At 43.1% G+C, this 25,540-nt stretch overlaps 1 protein-coding gene across 2 annotated transcripts in view; it reads right to left on the bottom strand.

The window, feature by feature from the left end:
* Positions 1 to 25,540, bottom strand: part of LOC121549722 (voltage-dependent calcium channel subunit alpha-2/delta-1) — a 208,016-nt gene that overhangs the window by 26,482 nt on the left and 155,994 nt on the right. Inside the window, exons 7-23 of one of the 2 annotated variants that reach the window (XM_041861571.2) lie at positions 24,004 to 24,135; positions 22,462 to 22,531; positions 22,074 to 22,124; positions 19,345 to 19,444; positions 17,518 to 17,676; positions 16,074 to 16,184; positions 13,495 to 13,573; positions 13,157 to 13,206; positions 12,814 to 12,903; positions 9,513 to 9,593; positions 8,425 to 8,508; positions 8,194 to 8,268; positions 4,808 to 4,879; positions 4,619 to 4,690; positions 4,453 to 4,514; positions 2,636 to 2,712; positions 1,633 to 1,641 (exon numbers count right to left, since the gene is read on the bottom strand). In XM_041861571.2, the coding sequence (XP_041717505.1) occupies positions 1,633 to 1,641; positions 2,636 to 2,712; positions 4,453 to 4,514; positions 4,619 to 4,690; positions 4,808 to 4,879; positions 8,194 to 8,268; positions 8,425 to 8,508; positions 9,513 to 9,593; positions 12,814 to 12,903; positions 13,157 to 13,206; positions 13,495 to 13,573; positions 16,074 to 16,184; positions 17,518 to 17,676; positions 19,345 to 19,444; positions 22,074 to 22,124; positions 22,462 to 22,531; positions 24,004 to 24,135 (1,374 nt within the window). The remainder of the gene's footprint in view (positions 1 to 1,632; positions 1,642 to 2,635; positions 2,713 to 4,452; positions 4,515 to 4,618; positions 4,691 to 4,807; positions 4,880 to 8,193; positions 8,269 to 8,424; positions 8,509 to 9,512; positions 9,594 to 12,813; positions 12,904 to 13,156; positions 13,207 to 13,494; positions 13,574 to 16,073; positions 16,185 to 17,517; positions 17,677 to 19,344; positions 19,445 to 22,073; positions 22,125 to 22,461; positions 22,532 to 24,003; positions 24,136 to 25,540) is intronic. The other variant, XM_041861577.2, reaches the window with a different exon arrangement.

The following is a 25,540-nucleotide window of genomic DNA, read 5'->3' as shown; positions in this document are numbered from 1 at the left end:
GCGCACCACTGGCTTGGTGCGGGAGCAGGAACAGGCCGGGCCGGGCTGACGACGCGCACCATTGGCTTGGTGCGGGGAGCAGGAATGGGCCGGACCGGGCTGACGAAGCGCACCATTGGCTTGGTGCGAAGGGCAGGAACAGGCCGGGCCGGGCTGGCGACGCGCACCATTGGCTTGGTGCGAGGGGCAGGAACAGGCCGGGCCGGGCTGGCGACGCGCACCATTGGCTTGGTGCGAGGGGCAGGAACAGGCCGGGCCGGGCTGGCGACGCGCACCATTGGCTTGGTGCGAGGGGCAGGAACAGGCCGGGCCGGGCTGTCGACGCGCATCACAAGCTTGGTGCGAGGGACAGGAACAGGCCGGACCGCACTGGGAACACACACCACTGGCCTTGTGCGGGGATCAGGAACGGGCCGGACCGGACTGGTAACACACCTCAGTACCTCTCGCCGTGCCTCTACACTTTCCTTCCCTCTAATGACCAATGGCCCCCATAACCTTGTGGCCTTCTCTCCTCGTCCACAAACTCGCCCTTTATCTGCCTCCAGCAGCCCCGTCGTCCATGCCATGTGCCCCCCAATTTTTTTTTATTGGGGGTGCCTCTCGCCTGTCCGACGACGGCCCGGTTGGCGCCACTTCTCCTCTCCTGCCTGGGTCTCCCCCTTCATCGCCCTCCGGTAACGGACGGCCTCCTCCTCCGTGATCTGCCCCCAACCGAGGAGGACATCCACTAACGTTACCTCCGGCGTTTGCTCCTGGGCACGCTGCTTGGTCCTGTATTGGTGGGATCTTCTGTCACGATCGTCATACACAACGGACCAAGGCGCAGCGTGATATGAGTACATACTTTAATAGTACTTAGCAACACGACACAATACAACAACAAAATAACAAAACGATACGTGAAGTCCTCGGTCAATAACACAAACCTACACGGAACAAGATCCCACCAAACACAAGTGCACAACAGGCTGCCTAAGTATGGTTCCCAATCAGAGACAACAAGCAACAGCTGATTCTCGTTGCCTCTGATTGAGAACCACCCCGGCCAACCTAGAAAACACATGAACTAGAAACTGAACATAGAACACAAAACATAGACCCTACACACCCTGGCTCAACATATAAGAGTCCCCAGAGCCAGGGCGTGACAATACATTCATGAAAAATCCTACAATGTGATCTTCTGGATTTTTTTCCTCATTTTGTCTGTCATAGTTGACGTGTGCCTATGATGAAAATTACAGGCCTCTCTCATCTTTTTAAGTGGGAGAACATGCACAATTGGTGGCTGACTAAATACTTTTTTCCCCCACTGTATATACTACGGTATTTACGGTATGCTAATAGCTGCACTTACTGTACACATGAAGCAGGAATGTGGCTTTGGCCACACCACATCAAGGTTAGTGTAAACAGAAAAGTTGCAAATCTAATGTTGAAGAGAGATAGACAGTGTGCCCATAGGAAGAGGGTTGTATTGGTAAGTAGATGGGACACAATTGTTAGCTCCAGGAACGTCTTCACTAAGATAAAACAGAGCATTATGGGTACTGTAGTTCGTCATGCTACTGGCGTTAGCGCAGGAGGACAGGGAAGGTGTGAGGTAAGGTAGAGGAGGAGAATACTTGCCCAATTCCACTGGAGGGGGTTCCAACACACGGAGAAGACAGGGGTGAGAAGGTCAGCAGGAGAGGAGAGGAAGGAGCGAAGGGGACAGGAAATAATCAAACAGGGTCACACAATATTCTATTCAACCCTCTGAGTGTTGAATAAGAACATTGCAGCTTGAACAGGATGTATGAGAAATGGGTTTCCCGTTTTACTGCAGAAAACAGATGATCAACTCAGGGACCATCCCAATCAGCTAAGGGACTGACTGGTAGGAAAGTAAGACATGTTGTGTGTGTGTGTGTGTGTGTGTGTGTGTGTGTGTGTGTGTGTGTGTGTGTGTGTGTGTGTGTGTGTGTGTGTGTGTGTGTGTGTGTGTGTTTGCACTTGTGGAACAGACCCACAGGAGGTACCCAGACAAACCGAACTTCCCAGAGAAGATCTTTGTGTGTGTGTGTGTGTGTGTGTGTGTATATGTATGTGTGTATGTGTGTGTGTGTGTATGTGTGCATGCACTGTATGTGTATCCCCAGTGGCAAGGGACAGTTGAGTGTGGAGAGGGGAATAAACCAGACTACACAGACAGAAACAGAGACCTTCCTATGGAAGACCCATCATCCTAACACAATGACTGACTAACAACACACAATGACAGATTTGACTACTGGCAAACTCACAGCTTGAAGGGAACATGAGAGGGGAGTTCGAACACATGTGGAAATAAGTGGAGCCATTGGAAACATACACGCCGGTGTAAATGGACTGATGAGTTTAGTACATGTGTCAAAGGAAGGGGACCTTCCTGGGTCTGATCCCCTGGTTGTCGCCTTGTCTGGAAACTAAACTCTGAAGAGGACCACAACTGAGGAGCTGTACGCCTGTTGTTAGGAGACACAGGGGGGTACGTGTGTGTGTGTGTGTGTGTGTGTATGTGTGAGAGTGAGTGAGTGAGAGAGTGAGTGTGTGCCCACAGACAAAAACCACAAGCTAACAGGAGATCAAACTGATTTAGAATGCTACTTACATTTGGCCTGGGTGATGGTGTCTCCAATAGTAGTATGGATATAATGCAGGCTGTACGCTGGAAGGACCAAGGCTAGACTGGGAACACACACACACACACACAACCATACACACAGAATAATAGGCACACGCACGCACACACACACACAGAGAGAAGAATAGGTGCACACGCACACACACACACCACACACACACACACACATCACACACACACACACACACACACACACACACACACACACACACACACCACACACACACACACTTTCCAATTTTGCACAGTTCTAACAAAGAACACAGATCTCCACACCACAAACTTAAAAGTTGATCCACATATCAAAACAAACATTTCATAAACTTGTCACCACTGGAGCTTTCACACAGACATATCCTGCGGAGCTTTGTATGTAAAGTCATCTTCTTATTTTTTACAAGTACATTTATCAGGTGTACAGTTTAATCCTCGTAACTTTGTGAAAGTGCATTAAGTTTAGAATTCCCCATTCAAATACAATAGTTCTTATTTTGCTCCAGATGTCTGCATGCTCCAGTTTAGTGCACACATTTAGGACAGTCTCAAGAGGGTTTTGACTAGGTAGTACACAGCTACAACCGGAAGTGACTTTTTTTGTAGCAGGTTAGGATAACTTACGCAGCAGGTTAGGAGAATTAACTTAACAGGTTAGGATAATTGGGTTAAGGTTAGGATGAGCTAAAATGCTATCCTAACATGCTATGAAAAGTCAATTCCGGTCGTGGCTGTACTCCGTCTAGTCACAACCATAGAGCTAGATAGAGGACTGTATCTGTGCCATTATAGCGTCTGTGACAGCATGGGCAGCGCCATTGAGGTAATCTCCATTCTAAAGTAGTCCATTTTCTTCTTCACAATTGGCTGATCCCTCGTGATGACCTGGTTGGACATGACTCCAACAAGGTCACCAGGAGGGATCAGCTAATGAAGTTGGATTTCCCACCAAGTTACCTACATTAAAATCAAAGATTTGTTTAACTAACCCAAGATGGACAACAGACTGTCGTTTCCAATGGGAGCAAATGAATTATAGTGGGCAGAACAAGCAAGGAGGTGGGCAGAGACAAGTACGAGCTAGCCAGATCCTATTGGTGTGTTCAACCATGTATTTGCATATTTCCATTAGGGAACGCCTACTCTGTGAAGTGCGCATGTGCAATAGCTCAATTCGCCCTTGCACCCCTTCTAAACAGCAAAACATTTTAAAACTTTGGCAAAGGGTAAAGTCTACAAAACGTAGTCCACTCTGTAAAATATTCTAGTTTTGGGAACAGAAAACTGTATTGAGATCAAATGTTTAATCGATGAGAAATTAGCAGAATGTCGGCCAAAATCCATTTAGCTCCATCTTCTCCCACTGCAAGCCAATGGGCTTCCTCTCACCACCAAATATGGTGATGAGTGGAAATGCCACCCGGACGCTTCAAATGTATACATCCGGTGAAAAATCTGTCTTATTGTTCTATCTGTGTTAAAATAGTGTAAGCCCTCAAGGCCTCTTTCATTCTCTATGGCCATGACCTCTCAAGCGGTTGCATTGATCAGGTGCCAGTGCACTACTAGTAGTCATAAGAGATGAAAACAGTGACCCCTATTTTTCTTCTAGATAGGGCCCTGAGTTTTTATGGAACCTAATTATATGTCCTGACCATGTAAAACTCTTGACCCATGAGAGTTTTCTTGGTCAGGTCACATGGTCAGAATAAATACTCAAGGCCCTAAAAATGAATACTGTACATGGTATACTCAGGTAGGGGTACAAATACAGTACATGTAGCTGTTACCTGTAATCTGTACCCTTTACAGGGGCATATGTGTACGATCTTTGGCTTCGGTCTATGTACCGCTGTGGAGCAGAACACACATCGATGTCTTTGTCATTAAAGGGACAGCTCACCCCGAAATAGTCTAAAAATGTATTTTTTGGTTTTTCATCATGCTTCAGTTTACCTCATCCTGGGACTTCACTAGTGTGTGTACGGTGCGGTAGCCAGTTTCTCCATTAATCATGTTCGTTCTTATCTGAGGACAAAAAACACTTAGCTCTTAGGAGCAAGTTCAACCCACAACCGGATAGAATGTGGAATCACAAAGTAAGGTGGAAGCACTAAAGAAGAATGTCAGTCGTCTCCATCTTACCTCTACTTTAATCTCATCCTCCAGCTCAGCGTCCAGGAAGTCCAGAGTAACAGGCTCCTGGAACTTAGGGTTCTAGAGTGCAAGAGAGCGATAGTGAGAGTGCGAGAGAGAGAGAGAGAGAGAGAGAGAGAGAGAAAATGCGAGAGAGAAAGTGCGAGAGAGTGCAATAGAGAGAGTGCACGCGCAAGAGAGAGCGCGCGCGATGAGAGATTTAAAACACCATTGACTGTTTCATAGATTGAATCAACCCAGGAAAGAATTAACCCAGGAATTATTTAAGACAGTCTACGTGAAATTACCTTTAAGGGCGGCATTTGTCACGCAAAAGAGCACATACCTGTGCAAAAAACAACAACAGCCTTCCTGTCTATTTGAAATGTTATGGTTATTTTTCTTACTGCTCACTGCCAATTTGTCATGCAAAATGTACCCTATGTCCGGATTTAAATGATTTGTCTCAGCTTGTAGCGTCATACCTAAGAAGACTCGAGGCTGTAATAGCTGCCAAAGGTGCTTCAACAAAGTACTGAGTAAAGGGTCTGAATACTTATGTAAATGTCCTATCTCAGTTTTGTATTTTTTATACATTTGCAGAAATTTCAAAAAACCTGCTTTTTGTTTGTCAGTATGGGGCATTGTGTGTAGATTGATGAGGGGGGAAAAACTATTTAATCCAATTTAGAATAAGGCTGTAACGTAACAGAATGTGGAAAAAGTCAAGGGGTCTGAATACTTTCCAAATGCACTGTACATATCTACCTCAAGTACCTTATTATTATCTATCCTGTTGCATAGTCACTTTACCCTGCCTTCATGTACATATCTACCTCAAGTACCTTATTATTATCTATCCTGATGCCTAGTCACTTTACCCTGCATTCATGTACATATCTACCTCAAGTACCTTATTATTATCTATCCTGATGTCTAGTCACTTTACCCTGCCTTCATGTACATACAGTGCCTTGCAAAAGTATTCATCCCCCTTGGTGTTTTTCCTATTTTGTTGCATTACAACCTGTAATTTAAATTGATTTTTATTTGGATTTCATGTAATGGACATACACAAAATAGTCTAAATTGGTTTCAAAAAATTCAGAAAAATAAATAACGGAAAAGTGGTGCGTGCATATGTATTCACCCCCTTTGCTATGAAGCCCCTACATAAGATCTGGTGCAACCAATTACCTTCAGAAGTCACATAATTAGTTAAATAAAGTCCACCTGTGTGCAATATATACACCTGTTCTGAAAGGCCCCAGAGTCTGCAACACCACTAAGCAAGGGGCACCACCAAGCAAGCGGCACCATGAAGACCAAGGAGCTCTCCAAACAGGTCAGGGACAAAGTTGTGGAGAAGTAGAGATCAGGATTGGGTTATAAAAAAAATATCAGAAACAATGAACACCCCACGGAGCACCATTAAATCCGTTATTAAAAACGGAAAGAATATGGCACCACAACAAACATGCCAAGAGAGGGCCCCCCACCAAAACTCACGGACCAGGCAAGGAGGGCATTAATCAGAGAGGCAACAAAGAGACCAAAGATAATCCTGAAGGAGCTGCAAAGCTCCACAGCGGAGATTGGAGTATCTGTCCATAGGACCACTTTAAGCTGTACACTCCACAGAGCTGGGCTTCACGGAAGAGAGGCCAGAAAAAAGCCATTGCTTAAAGAAAAAAATAAACAAACACATTTGGTGTTCGCCAAAAGGCATGTGGGAGACTCCCCAAAAATATGGAAGAAGGTACTCTGGTCAGATGAGACTAAAATTGAGTTTTTGGCCATCAAGGAAAACGTTATGTCTGGCGCAAACCCAACACCTCTCATCACCCCGAGAACACCATCCCCACAGTGAAGCATGGTGGTGGCAGCATCATGCTGTGGGGATGTTTTTAATCGGCAGGGACTGGGAAACTGGTCAGAATTGAAGGAATGATGGATGGCGCTAAATACAGGGAAATTCTTGAGGGAAACCTGTTTCAGTCTTCCAGAGATTTGAGCCTGGGACGCAGGTTCACCTTCCAGAAGGACAATGACTCTAAGCATACTGCTAAAGCAACGCTTGAGTGGTTTAAGGGGAAACATTTAAATGTCTTGGAATGGCCTAGTCAAAGCCCAGACCTCAATCCAATTGAGAATCTGTGGTATGACTTAAAGATTGCTATACACCAGTTGAACCCATCCAACTTGAAGGAGCTGGAGCAGTTTTACCTTGAAGAATGGGCAAAAATCCCAGTGGCTAGATGTGCCAAGCTTATAGAGACATACCCCAAGAGACCTGCAGGTATAGTTATACACGCTCAAGTTTTCCGTTTTTTTGTCTTATTTCTTGTTTGTTTCACAATAAAAAATATTTTGCATCTTCAACGTGGTAGGCATGTTGTGTAAATCAAACGATACAAACTCCAGGTTGTAAGGCAACAAAATAGGAAAAATGCCAAGGGGGTGAATACTTTCCCAAGCCACTGTATCTACCTCAAGTACCTCGTACCTGATCTGGTACTGGTACTCCCTGTATGTAGCCCCACAGTGATCTGGTACTGGTACACCCTGTATATAGCTCCACATTGATCTGGTACTGGTACTCCCTGTATATAGCTCCACATTGATCTGGTACTGGTACTCCATGTATATAGCTCCATTCTTGTGCATTTTATTTTATTCCTCTTGTGTTAGTTACTATTTTATTTTCTATTATTATATTTTTTAAACTCTGCATCGTTGAGAAATGTTCGTTAGCAAGCATTCCACTGTGAAGTCTGCACTAGTTGTATTCGGCCCATGTGATAAATACAATTTTATTTTATTTTTGAAGGTGAAAACTTTTCCCCAGCAATCTTTCAATCCAATCCAAGTCACTTTAATATCACCAAACCACAGCATTTATCTGAAGTCTTTCACCATACAATAATGGTGTTTTGATTCAAGAACACCAGTGACATATTTCCTGAGGGCAGTTTACGGGAAAGCTGTGATGCGGACCTTAAACTAAAGATTGATGTGAAACACATGGCTACGTGGGCGTAAGCTCCACGTTCTCCCTGTGTTTGTTGTGTGGAAATCATGAAGAGTCCCTAACTCACTCGCAAAACTTCTCTACACAAACCCATATGGTGACCTTTTCCAAGATTGGCTAGCTTCCCCTAGTGCTAAGTGTGGCTAGACCAGTGTAACGCTAAGCTATGCTAGGCTAACACTAGGCTAACGGTAGGCTAACGGTAGGCTAACGGTAGGCTAACGGTAGGCTAACGCCAGGCTGCTAAATCTCCCTTGCCTTGCTGACAGGTATATTGGGGCTTTGCTTAACAAGGTTGTGCAGCATAATGCGATTAAAGGACCAGATGAGTGTTGTAGTTTTGTGTGTGTGTATGTGTGTGTACCTTTGGGCAGAGGTTGGGATGCAGCAAGACGTAACCGTTGGGGTCAATGGCAAAGTAATAGCCATTTGGTCCAAACTACAAGACATAGAAATAGACAAGATAGTTAGTGTGTGTGTGTCTGACAATGGTCTTGATGGTGTTCTGGGTGCTTACCGTAGGCTATGTGGGTATGTGTTAGTGTGTGCGTGACTATGTGTGCCTGTGTGTAGTACACATGTGAGTGTGTCTTACTGTAAATCTCGGCGTTAGTCTTTTGATGTCGTCCAGAGACACGTCGATAGCCATCACTCCCAGGATCAGCTGGTTTTGGGGCCTCTGGGAGAAAAAACAAACAAGGAAAAGTGGTATGAGATCAAAACAAAGCATTATATAGTACATCACTCAGAGGAACCCCTAGTGCTTCACACACACAGACACAGGCTTTCAAAAAAAACATTCTACTCCGATGACTCAAGTCCCTTAGCGCCTTTAAAAAGATTTCCAAAGTAAAGAGCACAGTGGAGAGATAAAAAAATGTCCTTTAGAAATACTTGTTGTCACTGTGACTCATTGATGAGGCATTGTCAGCCTGGCTTTAGTCATTATAGATCAATCACACATCATCCACCTAGATATTTTGTGTGTATGTATTGGTATGTAGGCTGTGTGTGCCGTTTTTAAATGTATGTAGTTCTGTCCTTGAGCTGTTCTTGTCTATTAATATTCTATATGTTCTGTGTGGACCCCAGCAAGAGTAACTGCGGCTTTCACAACAGCTAATGTGGATCCTAATAAAATACCAAAATACCAAATACCATCATCTTGAAGCGGTTAGCTACTGTTAACGGATGTCGTTGCTTCCTGTGGCAGAGAGTGGGAGGGCTTTGAAGAGTGACACTATATCAGCAAAATGGCCGACAAGTACCTCAACAAGGAGACAGTAGAGAAAGAAAGGACCCATATCGTAATCGACTGCATTTACATTTATTTTGACATGGACGTGAAGCAGCAACCAAATTCTGCAAGGGGTCAAAAGAGTTTTAAAACAAAAAACGACATTGCATAAACTTGATGGAGGGAGTTCACACTTGACTTGGAAGTATGCCAGTCCTGTGGTGTGACCCAGCATTCAGTTCTGGAGGTGAACCTGGCTGAGTGGTCATCAACTCACTGCTTCTGGGACATGCTGCTGGGCAAATCAAACGCACTTCTGAAAGCTCATTGCATGAATTCAAGTAAATTAGTAAGTAAGCAAGTCAGTCAGTCAACATGTCAGTGAGTCAGTCAGTCAGTCAACCAGCCAGCCAGTCAGTCAGTCAGCGAGTCAGTCAGTGCTGTACCTGTTGTCCCCTCTCTTTGTCAGCTTTGGTGTTGGTCTTGTTGAAAACGGGCAGTGTTCCTGTGATCACCAGACCTAGTTCCTGTAGACCAGATCACATGTATTTTCAGTGAGCCTCCTTTAGAACAGCATAACATGTAATGAAATAGTAGCCTGGTCCCATATCTGTTTGTGTTGTAAAGCCAACTCAGCACAAGCAGATATGGGACCAGGTTAATGTACTAGCCCTGTGGAGCAAGACCACAAGACAGATTATCCTGAGAGTCCATAATACTTGCTTTCCATTGGTGTCAGAGAGGGCAATTAATGACGCAAATACACTTTCCAATATAAACACCAGCTATCTAGTTGTAAATAAAAATAGCAGAAATGATGGGAAGCTGTGTACAGGGTAGTATTTACAGTGTGAATTTGGGGACAACAAGGCATACACAGGGTATCAGGCTGTTGACTATGGTAAGTGTAGATACGGTTTATAAACTTGCTATGGGTGTCAGAGTGCAACTAGTGACGCAAACACCCTTCTAAAACAAACACCAGCTGTCTAGTTCTAAAAGTAGCTCATATCAAGGTCAAGTTGTGTCCTAACTTAAACAGTGGATAAGGGATGAAAGTGCACTCGATAGAGAAAATGTTCACGTTTCGATGTTCAATCATGTAACATTGTTTACTATGGAAGGATCCGGAGAAAAACGAGAAAGAAATCTTCCCCGAAATGAATGGACTCGAAATGACACGTCCTTGCATGTAACCAGACACAGGGCCATATGGTGTGTGTGTGTGTGTGTGTGAATGTGTGTGAGTGCCGGTTTGCTTGTGTGTGTGTGTGTGTGTGTGTGTGTGTGTGAGCACACACGTGTGTACAGTGGGCCGCTGTTGTGACGTGTGGCTGGAGAAGCATCAGTTTCCAGTAATGAGGTGGACAGCCTCCATCACCACTACAGGGAAGAGACCATCTCTCTAGTGCGTCTGGATGGTCTTTCATGGTGTTTTGTGTGCTTACTGAAAACTATGCGACGACCTCTGAATCTGTAATGGTGCAATCTGTAATCAGATTTCCTTATAGCACTGAGACTGTGTCATGCTGTTGGATTTCACACTATACATCCGTCTTGTTTTGTCTCCAACTTCACATAATATACTAAGCAAAAATATAAATGCAACATTAAAAGTTTTGGTGCACAAAAAGCTTATTCTCTCAGATTTTGTGCACAAATTTGTTTACATCCCTGTAAGTGAGCATTTCTCCTTTGCCAAGATAATCCATCCACTTGACAGGTGTGGCATATCAAGAAGCTGATTAAACAGCATGATCATTACACAGTTGCACCTTGTGCTGAAGACAATAAAAGGCCACTCTAAACTGTGCAGTTTTGTCACACAACACAATGCCACAGATGTCTCAAGCATTGAGGGAGCATGCAGTTGGCATGCTGACTGCAGGAATGTCCACCAGAACTGTTGCCAGATAATTGAATGTTAATTTCTCTACCAGAAGCTGCTTCCAACGTTGTTTTAGAGAATTTGGCAGTATGTCCAACCGGCCTCACAACCGTAGGCCACGTGTATGGCGTCGTGTGGGTGAGCGGTTTGCTGATGTCAACGTTGTGAACAGAGTGCCCCTTGGTGGCAGTGGGGTTATGGTATGGGCAGGCATAAGCTACGGACTACAAACACAATAGCATTTTATCGATGGCAATTTGAATGCACAGAGATACCGTGACGAGATCCTGAGGTCATTCATCCGCCACCACCACCTCATGTTTAAGCATGATAATGCATGGCCCAATGTCCCAAGGATCTGTACACAATTCCTAGAAGCTGAAAATGTCCCAGTTCTTCCATGGCCTGCATACTCACCAGACATGTCACCCATTGAGCATGTTTGGGATGCTCTGGATTGACGTGTACGACAGCGTGTTCCAGTTCCCGCCAATATCCAGAAACCTTGCACAGGCATTGAAGAGGAGTGGAACAACATTCCACATGCCTCAATCCACAGCCTGATCAACTCTATGCGAAGGAGATGTGCCGTGCTGCATGAGGCAAATGGTGGTCATGCCAGATACTGACTGGTTTTCTGATCCACACCCCTACCTTTTTTTAAGGTACAGTATCTGTGACCAATAGATGCATATCTCTTTTCCCAGTCATGTTAAATCCATAGATTAGGGCCTAATTTATTTATTTCAATTGATTGATTTCCTTATATAAACTGTAACTCAGTAAAATCTTTGAAATTGTTGCATGTTTGCGTTTATATTTTTGTTCAGTATAAATATTGTCCTGTAGAAAACGTCCCACTGTTTGTGTTGGGTTGTGTCTGACTTGGCGCCGCTGCTGTTGTAAATCAATACTGGTTAATTTGTCTTACACTGATATTTTGACAGCTTGTTTCAGTCCACTCAGTACTTGCCTTATCCACTGTTGAAGTTCATACACAACTTGAACTTGATATGAGCTATTTCTAGAACCAGAAAGTGTATGTTCATGTAAAATATGAACTTGATACGTGATATTTTTAGAACTAGATAGCTGGTGTTTGTATTGGAAAATTGTATTTTTGCCCTCTCTGACACACTTAGCAAGTTTATATACAGCATGTGCATTAACCATGTCTTGGCTGGTGATAGTATTGGGCAGTGCAGTAGCTTCACTATTTGTAGCATTAAAGTGTACCAGGGTTGGGGTCAACTCAAATTTAATTTCAAATTCCAATTAGATTATTGAATTCACTCGTGGAGAATTTGCATTGAATTAAATTTGAATTTAAAAAATGTTAAAGTTATGGTATTTCATGTTTTGGAATGTAATTCGAATTCAATATTTTACATTTCCCAGTTAATAGAATTAATTTACATAGTATAAAAAAATTGACTGTATGATTTGTTTTTAATAATTTCTAACTGTATTCCTATATTTCCTGTATAGCTAGGCTGTCTGAACAGTGACATGATCAGCCTGAAAGTCTGAGGGAATTGAATTCGAGTTGGAATTTGTGGAATTGTTGGGGATAATATTGAATTATTGGAATTTGGAATTCAGAGGAATTGAATTATCTCTGAATTCAAAGACTGACCTGCATTTTGAATTGAAGTAAATGGAATTTACAGGGAGAGAGAATTGAATTTGTGGAATTGACCCCAACCCTGAAGTGTACACACTTCACCCATCTTCACTGTAACCATTCAGAATACAACTTCACACTATTTCAGATACAGTGCTGTGACTATATTCACACCCACTGCTGTTGGTTCATATTTGATTCCCCAGTCAATATTGTGTCAGGTGGTGTAACGTACCAGAGCGTCCTGGTAAACGTTGGTCCACTGAACCTGCTTGGCCTTGTTGTTTGCTTTGACCATGGGTCTGCCCAGTACATCCAGGTACTCCTGTCGTGTGTGAGAGAGGAATCAGATCAGACCAAACCAATCAAACAATCACAACTGTGCATTGAATAGCATGACTATATAGAGAGGCGTATCATATGACCACAAGATGGCATAAGACACAAACTCTAAAGAACTGTAAAAACGCTATATAGCATTATGACTGCGGGCCAGATTTACGGGCCAGATTTACATTTGCATCTTATAGTTGAGTTTAGCCCTTCAGTGTTTTAAGATCTATTTGATGACTGTTTACCTGAGTGTTGATCCTGATAGCACCGATGGAGGGGATTTCATAGTAGTACCCTGGAACACAAGTAGTTCACCTTTACACATCATCGATTACAATATAACATACCAGGAACCCGGGTATGGCAGACTTTGGCTCTGATTTAATTCCTTGACAATGCGTCCTTCCTTGTTGTCTTCCTGGGAGTAGCCACTGATCTGACATGGTCTGGTCCTACTGTAAAAGCATTAGGGTGGACACATTGCTTTTACTAATCTAATCATATCAAATAGGTAGGAAGGATGTAGTATTCAGGCAGGGCCATGACGTACGCATGTGTGCGTGTGAGCACGTGTGTTCTATACCTTTGTTGGTGCAGGCCATCCACTGGATTGGTCCTTTGTCATAGTTGTGTTGGCCCACTGAGAATGTGAATATCCGCACCTAAAGGGTCAACATAGGGTCAAGGGTCAAAAATACATGTAACATGTATGTATCTGTGTACAGTATGCTTCCGTTTACACTACCAGTCAAAAGTTTGGACACACTTACTCATTCAAGGGTTCGTCTTTATTTTTACAATTTTACATTGTAGAATAATAGTGAAGACATCAAAACTATGAAATAACACATATGGAATCATGTAGTAGTAAACAAAAAAGTGTTAAACAAATCAAAACATATTTTACATTTGAGATTCTTCAAATAGCCACCCTTTGCCTTGATGACAGCTTTGCACACTCTTGGCATTCTCTCAACCAGCTTCACCTGGAATGCTTTTCCAATATTCTTGAAGGAGTTCCCAGATATGCTGAGCACTTGATGGCTGCTTTTCCTTCACTCTGCGGTCCGACTCATCCCAAACCATCTCTATTGGGTTGAGGTCGGGGGATTGTGGAGGCCAGGTCATCTGATGCAGCACTCCATCACTCTCCTTCTTGGTAAAATATATCTTACACAGCCTGGAGGTGTGTTGGGTCATTGCCCTGTTGAAAAACAAATGATAGTCCCACTAAGCCCAAACCAGATGGGATGGCATATCACTGTAGAATGATGTGGCAGCTATTCTGGTTAAGTGTGCCTTGAATTCTAAATAAATCACAGAGAGTGTCACAAGCAAAGCATCCCGACACCATAATACCTCCTCCTCCATGCTTTACGTTGGGAAATACACATGCGGAGATCATCCGTTCACCCACACCACGTCTCACAAAGAGAAGGCGGTTGGAACCAAAAATATCAAATTTGGACTCCAGACCAAAGGACACATTTCCACTGGTCTAATGTCCATTGGTTGTGTTTCTTGGCCCAAGCAGGTATCTTCTTCTTATTGGTGTCCTTTAGTAGTGATTTCTTTGCAGCAATTCGACCATGAAGGACTGATTCTCACAGTCCCCTCTGAACAGTTGATGTTGAGATGTGTCTGTTACTTGAACTCTGTGAAGCATTTATTAGGGCTGAACTTTATCCTCTGCAGCAGAGGTAACTCTGGGTCTTCCATTCCTGTGGCGGTCATCATGAGAGCCAGTTTCATCATAGCTCTTGATGGTTTTTGCGACTGCACTTGAAAAAACGTTCAAAGTTGTTTACATTTTCTGTATTGACTGACCTTCATGTCTTAAAGTAATGATGGACTGTCATATCTCTTTGCTTATTTGAGCTGTTCTTGCCATAATATGGACGTGGTATTTTACCAAATAGGGCTATCTTCTGTATACCCCCCCCCCCCATACCTTGTCACAACACAACTGATTGGCTCAAACGCATTAAGAAGGAAAGAAATTCCACAACATTAACTTTTAAGAAGGCACACCTGTTAATTGAAATGCATTCCAGGAGACTACCTCATGAAGCTGGTTGAGAGAATGCCAAGAGTAAAAATAAAGAAAAACCCTGGAATGAGTAGGTGTCCAAACTTTTGGCTGGTACTGTATATAACCTGCATATCTCTACAGTATGTTTCAGTGTATATGACTTGCATATCTCTACAGTATGTTTCAGTGTATATGACCTGTATATCTCTACAGTATGTTTCAGTGTATATGACTTGCATATCTCTACAGTATGTTTCAGTGTATATGACTTGCATATCTCTACAGTATGTTTCAGTGTATATGACCTGTATATCTCTACAGTATGTTTCAGTGCATATAACCTGCATATCTCTACAGTATGTTTAAGTGTATATGACTTGCATATCTCTACAGTATGTTTGTTTCACTGTATATGACCTGCATATCTCTACAGTATGTTTCAGTGTACATGACCTGTATATCTCTGCAGTATGTTTCAGTGTACATTACCTGTATATCTCTGCAGTATGTTTCAGTGTACATGACCTGTATATCTCTGCAATATGTTTCAGTGTCCATGACCTGTATATCTCTGCTGTATGTTTCAGTGTACATGACCTGTATATCTCTACAGTATGTTCCAGTGTACATGACCTGTATATCTCTACAGTATGTTTATGTTTGTGTGTATTATCTAGCAAGAGATGTAGACACTAGTCCACCTGTTGCCCTGGGATTTCTACACTTTGCTTAAACACAATTATACAGTAAATGGCTGATTATGAGCAAATATACACACCACAGGAGGCTGGTGAGGGGAGGACGGCTCATATTAATGACTGGAATGGAGTGAATGGAATGGTATCAGACACTAGGAAACGATATGTGTTTGATGTGTTCGATACCATTCCATTTATTCTGTTGCAGCCATTACTATGAGCCCGTCCTCCCCAATTAAGGTGCAACCAGCCCCCTGTGATACACACATCTGTATCATTGAGTAATTGAAGCACTTTGATTTATGCATGACAGTATGCATTCTCCAGCACCAACTCCTCTGATGGAAATCTTATCCCAGGATCATGTAAACTACCCACAGAACCTCATCTCCCTGAGGGTTTCTTATGTCTTGTCTCTATCTCTGAACCAACCTTCTTGTCAGCGTTATACTTCTGGAAGATCTCCTGGGCCCGCTCCTCTCCTCCGTCAGTGAACAGCATGATGATCTTGTTACACAACGCCCTGCCCTGGGTCACGTTCAACTAGAGAAAAACAGAGAGAGAAAGAGAGAGGGGGGGGAGAGAAAGTGGGGAGGACACAGAGAGAGAAAGAGAGGGGGGAGAGAGAGACAGAGAGAGGGGAGGAGAGATGGGGAGTGGGTACACAGAGAGAGAATGAGAGAGAGGGGGAAGAGGGGGGTGGAGTAGGGACACAAAGAGAGACGGAGGGGACATTTTATGTCATTTAATTTACTAAAGCCTCAGTGATTAGGTTTACGATGCACTGTGTAGTTAAAAACCATCAGAAAATAAATCAGTTATTGACAGATCATTTTATTGCATCTTGAACAAATATTTCCCCAGGTCTTGTAATTGTTATTGTTTCTCATTTAATTGTCCTCTACTCAAACTCATTGATCTTTAGGATGGGACGTTAAAGATTTATTGAATTGAAATGGTCAGACCTGGACAAAACATTGCTGGGGTGGCAGGTAGCTTAGTGGTTAAGAGCGTTGGGCCAGTAATCGAAAGGTCGCTGGTTCGAATCCCTGAGCCGACTAGGTGAAAAATCTGCCGATGTGCCCTTGAGTAAGGCACTTAACCCTAATTGCTCCTGTAAGTCGCTCTGGATAAGAGCGTCTGCTAAATGACTAAAATGTAATTAAATCCACTTATTTTCCTTTCAATAAACTTCATTCTAAGAGTGCTGACCTTCCTTTTTACAAATAATTTAATTTCCTTTATGAAAGTGGGCACCCTATCAACACAAGGTTTGATGGAAAAGGTTTAAGGTATCACCATCAGGGTCTTATTCATTAGGAACCAAATGGAGGAAAACAGACTGAAACAGGGAGTTTTGCTAGGGTGTGCCCTAATGAATTACGACCCAAGTGATAGAAATAAATAGAAGAGTAAAATGCCCAGAATCACCAGCAGATGGCGATACATGACAACAATAATAGATGGTCTCCTCTGGGGTGATTATTAGTACTGTAGCTTGTGTTTCCATTGTTATTCTCATCATTCAAGCTAATCTAATGTCTCAATTTCTATGAATTATATCAACCATGTGGGCTGATGAAAACACAGGGGACACAAAGTCTGAAGAGTTGGAATGGAAAAATACAAGGGAAATGTTAAAAATTTTGTAGACACACTGGCCATGCTTCTCTCCCTCCCTCTTCTCTCCCTCTCGCTTTCTCGCTCACTCCCTTGAACGCACTCACACATGCACACGCACACAGACCACACCACAGTCCCTCCTAACTGACACTTAACTTCATGCACACACGCATGTACGTGCATACATTCAAACACAGCAAACTATAGCACACAGACACACACACACACACACACACACACTCTCATCCCCTACCGATGAGAGCTGCTCGAAGGCCAACTCAAAGCCGCCCTTGTAGTTGGTGATGCCCTTGGCTGAGATGTTCCGCACAGCATCCTTCAGGAACCTCTTGTTCCTCACGTTGGCCTGGACCAGGTTCTGAAAGCACGCCGCCTTCACCGCTTTATCATTGAACTGTACCAGACAGATAGATGGAGAGAGGGGGAGGGAGAGAGAGAGAGAGAGAGAGAGAGAGGGGGGGGAGAGAGAGAGAGGGGGAGAGAGAGAGAGAGAGCGAGAGAGAGGAGGGGGGAGAGAGGGGGAGGGAGAGAGAGAGAGAGAGAGAGAGAGAGAGAGAGAGAGGGGGAGAGAGAGAGAGCGAGAGAGAGGAGGGGGGAGAGAGGGGGGAGGGAGAGAGAGAGAGAGAGAGGGGGGGAGAGAGAGGGGAGGGAGAGAGAGAGAGAGAGAGAGAGAGAGAGAGAGAGGGGGGGAGAAAGAAAGAGGTAGGGTGAGTTGTTGAATTATCATCGAACTGAATGAAAAAGGGAGACGGAGAAAGAGAAATAGAAAAGTCACACACTGAGACAGAGGATGACCCATACATATCAGTTCATACACACCAACACAATCCATACACTCCACACACTCCACACATGACGGGGAATAAGACTCTGTGTTTTAAGGCATTGATGTTTGGTACAGGCTGTGGTTAGAAATACTAATATGAGTCGTTTCAAAAGGGGCACAGATATCATTCTGTCCACATTTACACACACAAGAAAAGATGACTGCCATACACACACTCCAGTTACAGAGATCACTGCTACACACACCTCAGTGCACAAACTACCGCTACAGACACACACCACAGTGAACAAAGGTGTCTACTTGTCTGCCAACTAAAGATTTTCAGGCAGAGCTAATGAACCCTGTATAAGAATAAGAAGACTGATGATATTTCATAACAAGAAAGCCTGTGTGTGTGTGTGTTCCTCGCCGCTCTCATATCGTCTTGTCTGGCTGGCGCCCACATGGGCTGCCGTTCAGTTAGTTACGCATGCCCCGGATTTAAGCTCCGATACACTTGGCTCTGCTGAACACAGACACACTGAACACACATAACTATAGGCACATATGCACGTATGCAAACGAAAACACACACACACACAGTACATTCATGTGTGCATTCAAGCCCATATCTGATTAAAGACATACAAATCCATCCACTCATCCAGATCACTTTAACCAAAAGGCCAGACACACCCACACACACCATTCTGCACATAACTCTAAATAAGGACTAAGATCACATTAGTTCAATAGGTTCAATCAAATGTCAATGAATTCTATTCATAAAGCCCTTTTTGCATCAGCAGATGTCACAAAGTGCTTATACAGAAACCCAGCCTAAAACCCCAAAGAGTAAGCAATGCAGATGTAGAAGCACGGTGGCTAGGAAAAACTCCCTAGAAAGGCAGGAACCTAAGAAGAAACCTAGAGAGGAACCAGGCTCTGAGGGGTGGCCAGTCCTCTTCTGGCTGTGCCGGTGGAGATTATACTGTAAGAGTACATGGCAATTAAGGCTAGATCGTTCCTCAAGATGTTCAAATGTTCATAGATGACCAGCAGGGTCAAATAATAATCACAGTGGTTATAGAGGGTGCAACAGGTCAGTACCTCAAGAGTAAATGTCAGTTGGCTTTTCATTCCAAGAACCCATTCATCAAACACATTAACGACTAGCACAAAGTCATTCCATTAGTCCTATAAGTAGCCTATGTGTAAAGACCACAGTCATTCCATTAGTTCTATAAGTAGCCTATGTGTAAAGACCACGTTCTGCCAACTGCCATGGATACTCACATAGACCACATTGACGTAGTCATCGTCCGACAGGGTCTCCAGCATCTCGTTGACAGAGGTGTGGATTAGCTTGAGGGTGAGGCCAGAGACACTGCCACTCCTATGGACAGAGGTTATAAACTGTTATTACATATCTATGACTGTGTTATTACATGCCTATTACTATAATGTAATGGGGAAATAACCAAGAAAATAATCTGGTTTGGAGGTGTGGACCTTCCTACAGGAAGGAGAGAAAGGGTATCAAGTGCCACAGGAACATGTTATTACCAGATATTACACATCTATGACTATGTTCTCCAGACAAATATGTGTTTGTTTGATCTGGATTTAACTTTAACTGGATCGCTTCCTTCAGCCAAGAGTTAAAATAGTATGTTGTTGTATTTCTCTTGTTTGTGTGGATGAATTTCAATTGAAAATCTCTTAGATGAACACATCTATATCCACAGCAAAGTAATGAGCAAGGGGAACCAGACCATATAAACAACAAATGTATTTGACTTAACCAACACCACCATATTGTAATTCATATTTACCACTAGGCCTAAGTGTGGTGCCGCCATAACATATGCAATAAGAAGGCTAACTAGCCTGTTAGCACTCAGGGGCCCAGAAAGACATTGCCTTTAAATTTGCTGAAGCTATAAAACTAACATTGAGTGTAATGAAGAGGAAGACATGGGCAGTCTGCTAAATGGCACCCTATTCCCTATACAGTGCATTACTTTTGACTAGCGCCTTATGGGACTCTGGTCAAAAGTAGTGCAGTATAGGGAATAGGGTGCCATTTGGGGCACAAGCAGAGATAGAGGCATTAAAACAACCACATGCCGCGTGACTACTACGCTTTTAGCTAACACTAATAGGCTCTCTAGATATAGGCCTATCAGGATAAACATATGAGGGGAAATGGCTAGCGTCATTAGGCTAACCCAGCAGTGGACTTAAAGCGCTAATCACCATGCCTCCTCTTGCCGACACTAACGCTGAATGAAAGGCTAACATTAGCATAGAGTGAGTCACTTTAACTCTGACATTTTGTGTTGTCGTAACGGCGCCGAGGATAGGACATTTAATGATGTAGGCCTACACATGAACATAGCACCACTCAAGCTAAAATTGGAAGTGAGAGAAGTTGAGAGCTTGAGAGCAGATGGTCTATATATAAATACATGCTTTAACTGGTTGCAGGTAAAGAAAAAACGGACAGAACGGAAAAAAGGAGGAGTGAAGGGTTCTATATTTTATATTCCCTCTGCTCGGTTGTCACGACGACGGCAGCGGCACAGCTTTGATGTTGAAATAGCCTGTCAATCAGGCCCACCAATTATCTATCTCGCGTCAAGAGCTACGGGGGGCAAAATTGATTTTTCATATATATATATATATATATATATTTTTGTTCTCATTTAGGTGCTGGCGCAGTGCCAGACGTCCCATTCCAGGCAAAGCCAATTAATCATGGTGCGTCGCGGTAGCACGGGCTTTACCCGTCTAATATAGACAAATCGTTTTAATACCATGACAACGGCAACAAAAAAACTCCCTATAGGCTATTCTCCCTAGCACATAATAAAATGATACTGTCATACATGTTATGTAAACAGCAGGGATTTGCTGATGAACTTGCTATACATGACATTGATAGCCTAGTGTGTAGTTGATACAATAGCATATAGTGGTTTGATTAAAGATGCACTATGCATAAATCGCTCTGCCATTTCCTGGTTGTTAAAATTGAAATAGTTAGCCGAATTTCTATTTATGTGACAAAACAAGCAAGTATAGTGTAGAGAATCATTGTACCATCTAAACCGCTGTGAAATATATTTTCCATAACCAAAAATATTGTATTTTCAGCTTTTCGAAGCTGTTGTACAAAACCGAAAGGAAAAGACGCAAAAACAAAACTTAAGAACGGGAACCATAGAAATAGCAAACATAGAACAGATCTACCGCTTCTTAGACTTGCTTTCAATGAGAATGACAGATCAATAACTCACATTTCTATGTGAATTTGGTCAGGTCTCCCAAAAAGTTACATCTTGCAGCTGTAAGACAAAGTTCTCTCTTGCTCTACTTTTCCAAGTTTCCAAGTGATTTCTGATGTACTTTACATTAAATAGCCATATACCCAGGGAGTATTGTGGGAGTTTCTAGGGAGTCTTGCGTAATTTCCTTGTATCAGGTGTGTAAGTAGTAGCAGTAGTTACACAACCACTGTCACTTTAGTTTTACAAGAAAACGATTAAGTGAGTTCCTAAATTGTAGGCACTCCATTACGACACCTATATGTTTTTTCCATTTTCAACGGACAATTCCTATTGTCATATTGTTTTATATTTTTGGTGTAAAACAATGAGAAATGTGTACTTATTAGCCTGTTACGATGTTATTACATAGGTTATCACCGGTAGTAACTATGTGTAAGGTCTGTGTAATACTAACCGCTGACTGTAATTCACTGTGAATAAGATTACTAAAATATCAAAATGTAAACACAAATGCAATCGTGTTTGAGAATTCTTAGGTATACGTTCACAGCAAAACAAAAGATGGTTTCTCTATGGTTCATCAAGTATTCTATTTCCTCAGTATCTCAAAGTCATGGGAGTGCTGATGCAGCCCTAAGCTCAGCATTACAGGGAAGACAGAGCTTGTTTTTATGACTGGTAATGAAATGGATCCTGACTGTAAATATGAATCACAAAAAGAGAGTCACTCACGCATCCACTAGGATCAGCATGTCCTTAGGTGACGCCGCCCCCTGGATGTACCTGGTAAACCAACAAACAAATAAATACAGCGGTGAAAAAACCCTTGAAACTTTTACCTTATATCTAATGATTCCAACAAATAAACCAACAGAAAAAAAAACATTGTCAAGAGCAGTCTGACTTTTAAATGTCAATGGTAAAGTAAGAGGGTTATGCAAATTTTTGTGTGTGTGTGTGTGTGTGTCTGCATAAATGTGTGTGTCTCAAACAGTGTTTAATATGGGGACCACACAGCTAGGTTCAAGCAGGGCAGGGAACGTTCGTTCTGAGAGACAGATGGATTGATGGAGGATGAGGAGACAGACGAGACAGACGGCGACTCAGTGTCTCCACTCACCACGGTCGCCGCCGGACGTCGTAGAGGTCAATCTTATTGGGCGTTTTTCGCGAGTCCATCCAAGGGGATGCTGGGTACAAAGACAATTTAAATCAAATGAAACTTTATTTAAAGTGCATTTGAAAAGACAAAACACTTCACAGTAAAAACATAATGCTTAATTTGAGTCCAGACATAGACTCCTAACCAGCTGAATGTTACGTACAACATAACAGTTTATTGACTTTAAACACTGCATTTTAACTTCAACTTACTTTGATTCAAAATTCTAAATGTTGTTTTACAGACGTGTTGAATACATTTTAATAGAATACTTATGAAATGCACATTGTTATATTTGGTAGCACATTTCATTTTCCTTGACTTCAACCCCATTCGATGCATTGAACGGATGTGGGTGGAGCAATGTCTCCATAATGGGGGAAATTAAAAACACTCACAAAAGCTCTGACGAAGGCCTTGAGGCCGATACGTAAAGCTTAATAAAGAGCAATGATACTAGCAAGAGCAGTGTGCAGGTTTCTTATGTTTTCTCAACTTAAACTTACTTGAATCCCAGTTTAACTTCCTATCATAAAGATTGAATAGATTGCTTTAGCACACACTTAAAGTTTCAGCTGAAACCTTATTCTTTGTTATTATATATAATGAATCTGAAATATATTTAGAACAACTTTTCTACATTAACAATTTTCACAAAGTGCTTTCCAGGTCTGTCATGTCAGAGGTTGGGAATAAGGAGTCTATTGATGGCTGTCCCAGTGTCCTTGTCCCCGTCTCTGTCCCTGTCCCAGTGTCCTTGTCCCCATCCCTGTCTCTGTCCATGTCTCTGTGTGTGTCAACAAGCCCAGAACTACCCTTGGTGACAAACACAGGGATCGCCATGACTCACTGTTTGCCCAGCCTCGGCGTGTGTGTGTGTGTGTGTGTGAGTGAGAGAGAGAGAGAGAGAGAGAGAGAGAGAGAGAGAGAGAGAGAGAGAGAGAGAGAGAGAGAGAGAGAGAGAGAGAGAGAGAGAGAGAGAGAGAGAGAGAGAGAGAGAGAGAGAGAGAGAGAGAGAGCGAGAGAGAGAACGAGAGAGAGAGAGAGAACGAGAGAGAGAAAGAGATAGAGAGAGAGAGAGAAAGAGAGAGAAAGAACAAGAGAGAGAACGAGAGAGAGGGAACAAGAGAGAGAGAGAGAGAGAGATAACGAGAGAGAGAGAACGAGAGAGAGAGAACAAGAGAGAGAGAGAGAGCGAGAGAGAGAGAGAGAGAGATAACGAGAGAGAGAGAATAAGAGAGAGAGAACGAGAGAGAGAGAGAACGAGAGAGAGAGAAGGAGAGAGAGAGAAAGCTCTGTGTGTGTGTGTGAGCGAGTGAGAGAGAGTGAGCTTTCTCTCTCTTTCTGTGTGTTCTTTCAGTGTGTGTGTGTATGTGAGTGCTGAGTAAATACGGTGTGACAAAGTGGCCCTTTGGTGGCACAGCGCATTACGTCTCCATTAATAGCCACTGGAAGGTCATGGGCTGAGGGCGCAAGCCGATTGGCTGGCTGGCCACTCACCTGGGAAGTAGCGAGCCAATCCGGTGGCGCTGCCGAACACCTGCCACAGGAGAGTAGGATCCTCTTCCTTGTTCTTCCTAAACACGTCCTCTAATGCGTCTGTCCAGTTCAGCTCATTCAGCACAATGGTGGCTGTGGAATAGACAAACACACACACATTAGTATTCAAATAACAGAGTTAAAGGCCCACTCTGTGATATTTACAGCTGTTTTTGATCAATTTAATTTTCTGAGAGGGGACTTCCTGTGAGGTGACGGATTGGTATATAAGACACATAACAACATGATATAACTCAAAAACATGTACAGAAATTTTATTGAAGCGACAGATGAGTATTCACAGATGAGAGCGGCGAAGCGAGATGTTTCACTCCCGTAAATCTGTGATTCTAGTTTAACCCCCTAAAGTCGATGTCCGCACCACGCTGAAATCGAATTAGCATAATAATAAAAAGAGATGTCGGTTTTATTGCATTGGATGCGTCTCAATCCACCGCATCCGCCAATGTCGCACTTCTGCATCTGCGGTGAAAGGTGATAAAGCTAGAACGATGTTTGTCAGACCATAAAACAACCCGAAAATCGGTGTTCTCAGCCTAGAAACAATTATGACCCCCACAAGTGTCTTGGGACTCGTCTGAAGTTGGTACAGCCGATCAGCCAACTTCTGTCTGTAGCGTCCGAAAAAGTTTGGGCTAAACACTAATATGACCCCTCTGTGCAAAGGTGAGACTCTCACCAACACGTACATGTAAAGCTCCTGAGTGGCGTAGCGGTCTAAGGCACTGCATCGCAGTGCTTGAGGCGTCACTACAGAGCCGGGTTCAATCCCAGGCTTTGTCACAACTGGCCGTGACCGGGAGTCCCATAGGGCGGCGCACAATTGGCCTAGCGTTGTCTGGGTTAGGGGAGGGTTTGGCCGGGGGGGGGCTTTACTTGGCTAATCACGCTCTAGCGACTCCTTGTGGCGGGCCGGGCGCCTGCAGGCTGACTTAGGATGTCATTGGTGCGGCTGGCTTCTGGGTTAAGCGGGCGGGTTAAGAGTGCGGTTTGGCGGGTTATGTTTCAGAGGACGCATGACTCGACCTTCGCCTCTCCTGAGCCCATTGGGGAGTTGCAGAGATGAGACAAGATCGTAATTGGATCGCAATTGGATATCACAAAATTGGGGAAAAAAAGGGGGTAAAATACAAAAATATATATATGTATAAAAAATATATATATTTCATCTGGTTTTAACAAAACAATGTATTTGCTTTCATAATCTCTACGTACTATTGACAAATTCAGAGTATAAATATAGTTTTGAATCTTATAAACGTAGGAGGAGCACTTTCACATTGTATTGGTGGATGCCAGCTTGTAACACCTGTCATCACATCAGGCTTTTGCGGCACTATCTTATCTACACTATTAAAACCCTCCGCTATTCTGAAATCAGCTATATATTTTGATTCAAGCTACTAGGCTTTTCAATCAGACGATTTCCCTGTTTGCCCAATCAAAGTTACTGTAGCATATCATCGCAGGAAAACAA

The sequence above is a fragment of the Coregonus clupeaformis genome, unplaced genomic scaffold (genome assembly GCF_020615455.1).
Source record: "Coregonus clupeaformis isolate EN_2021a unplaced genomic scaffold, ASM2061545v1 scaf0097, whole genome shotgun sequence".
In the NCBI taxonomy this organism is placed as follows: domain Eukaryota; kingdom Metazoa; phylum Chordata; class Actinopteri; order Salmoniformes; family Salmonidae; genus Coregonus; species Coregonus clupeaformis.
This window is presented reverse-complemented; position numbering and strand designations above follow the sequence as displayed.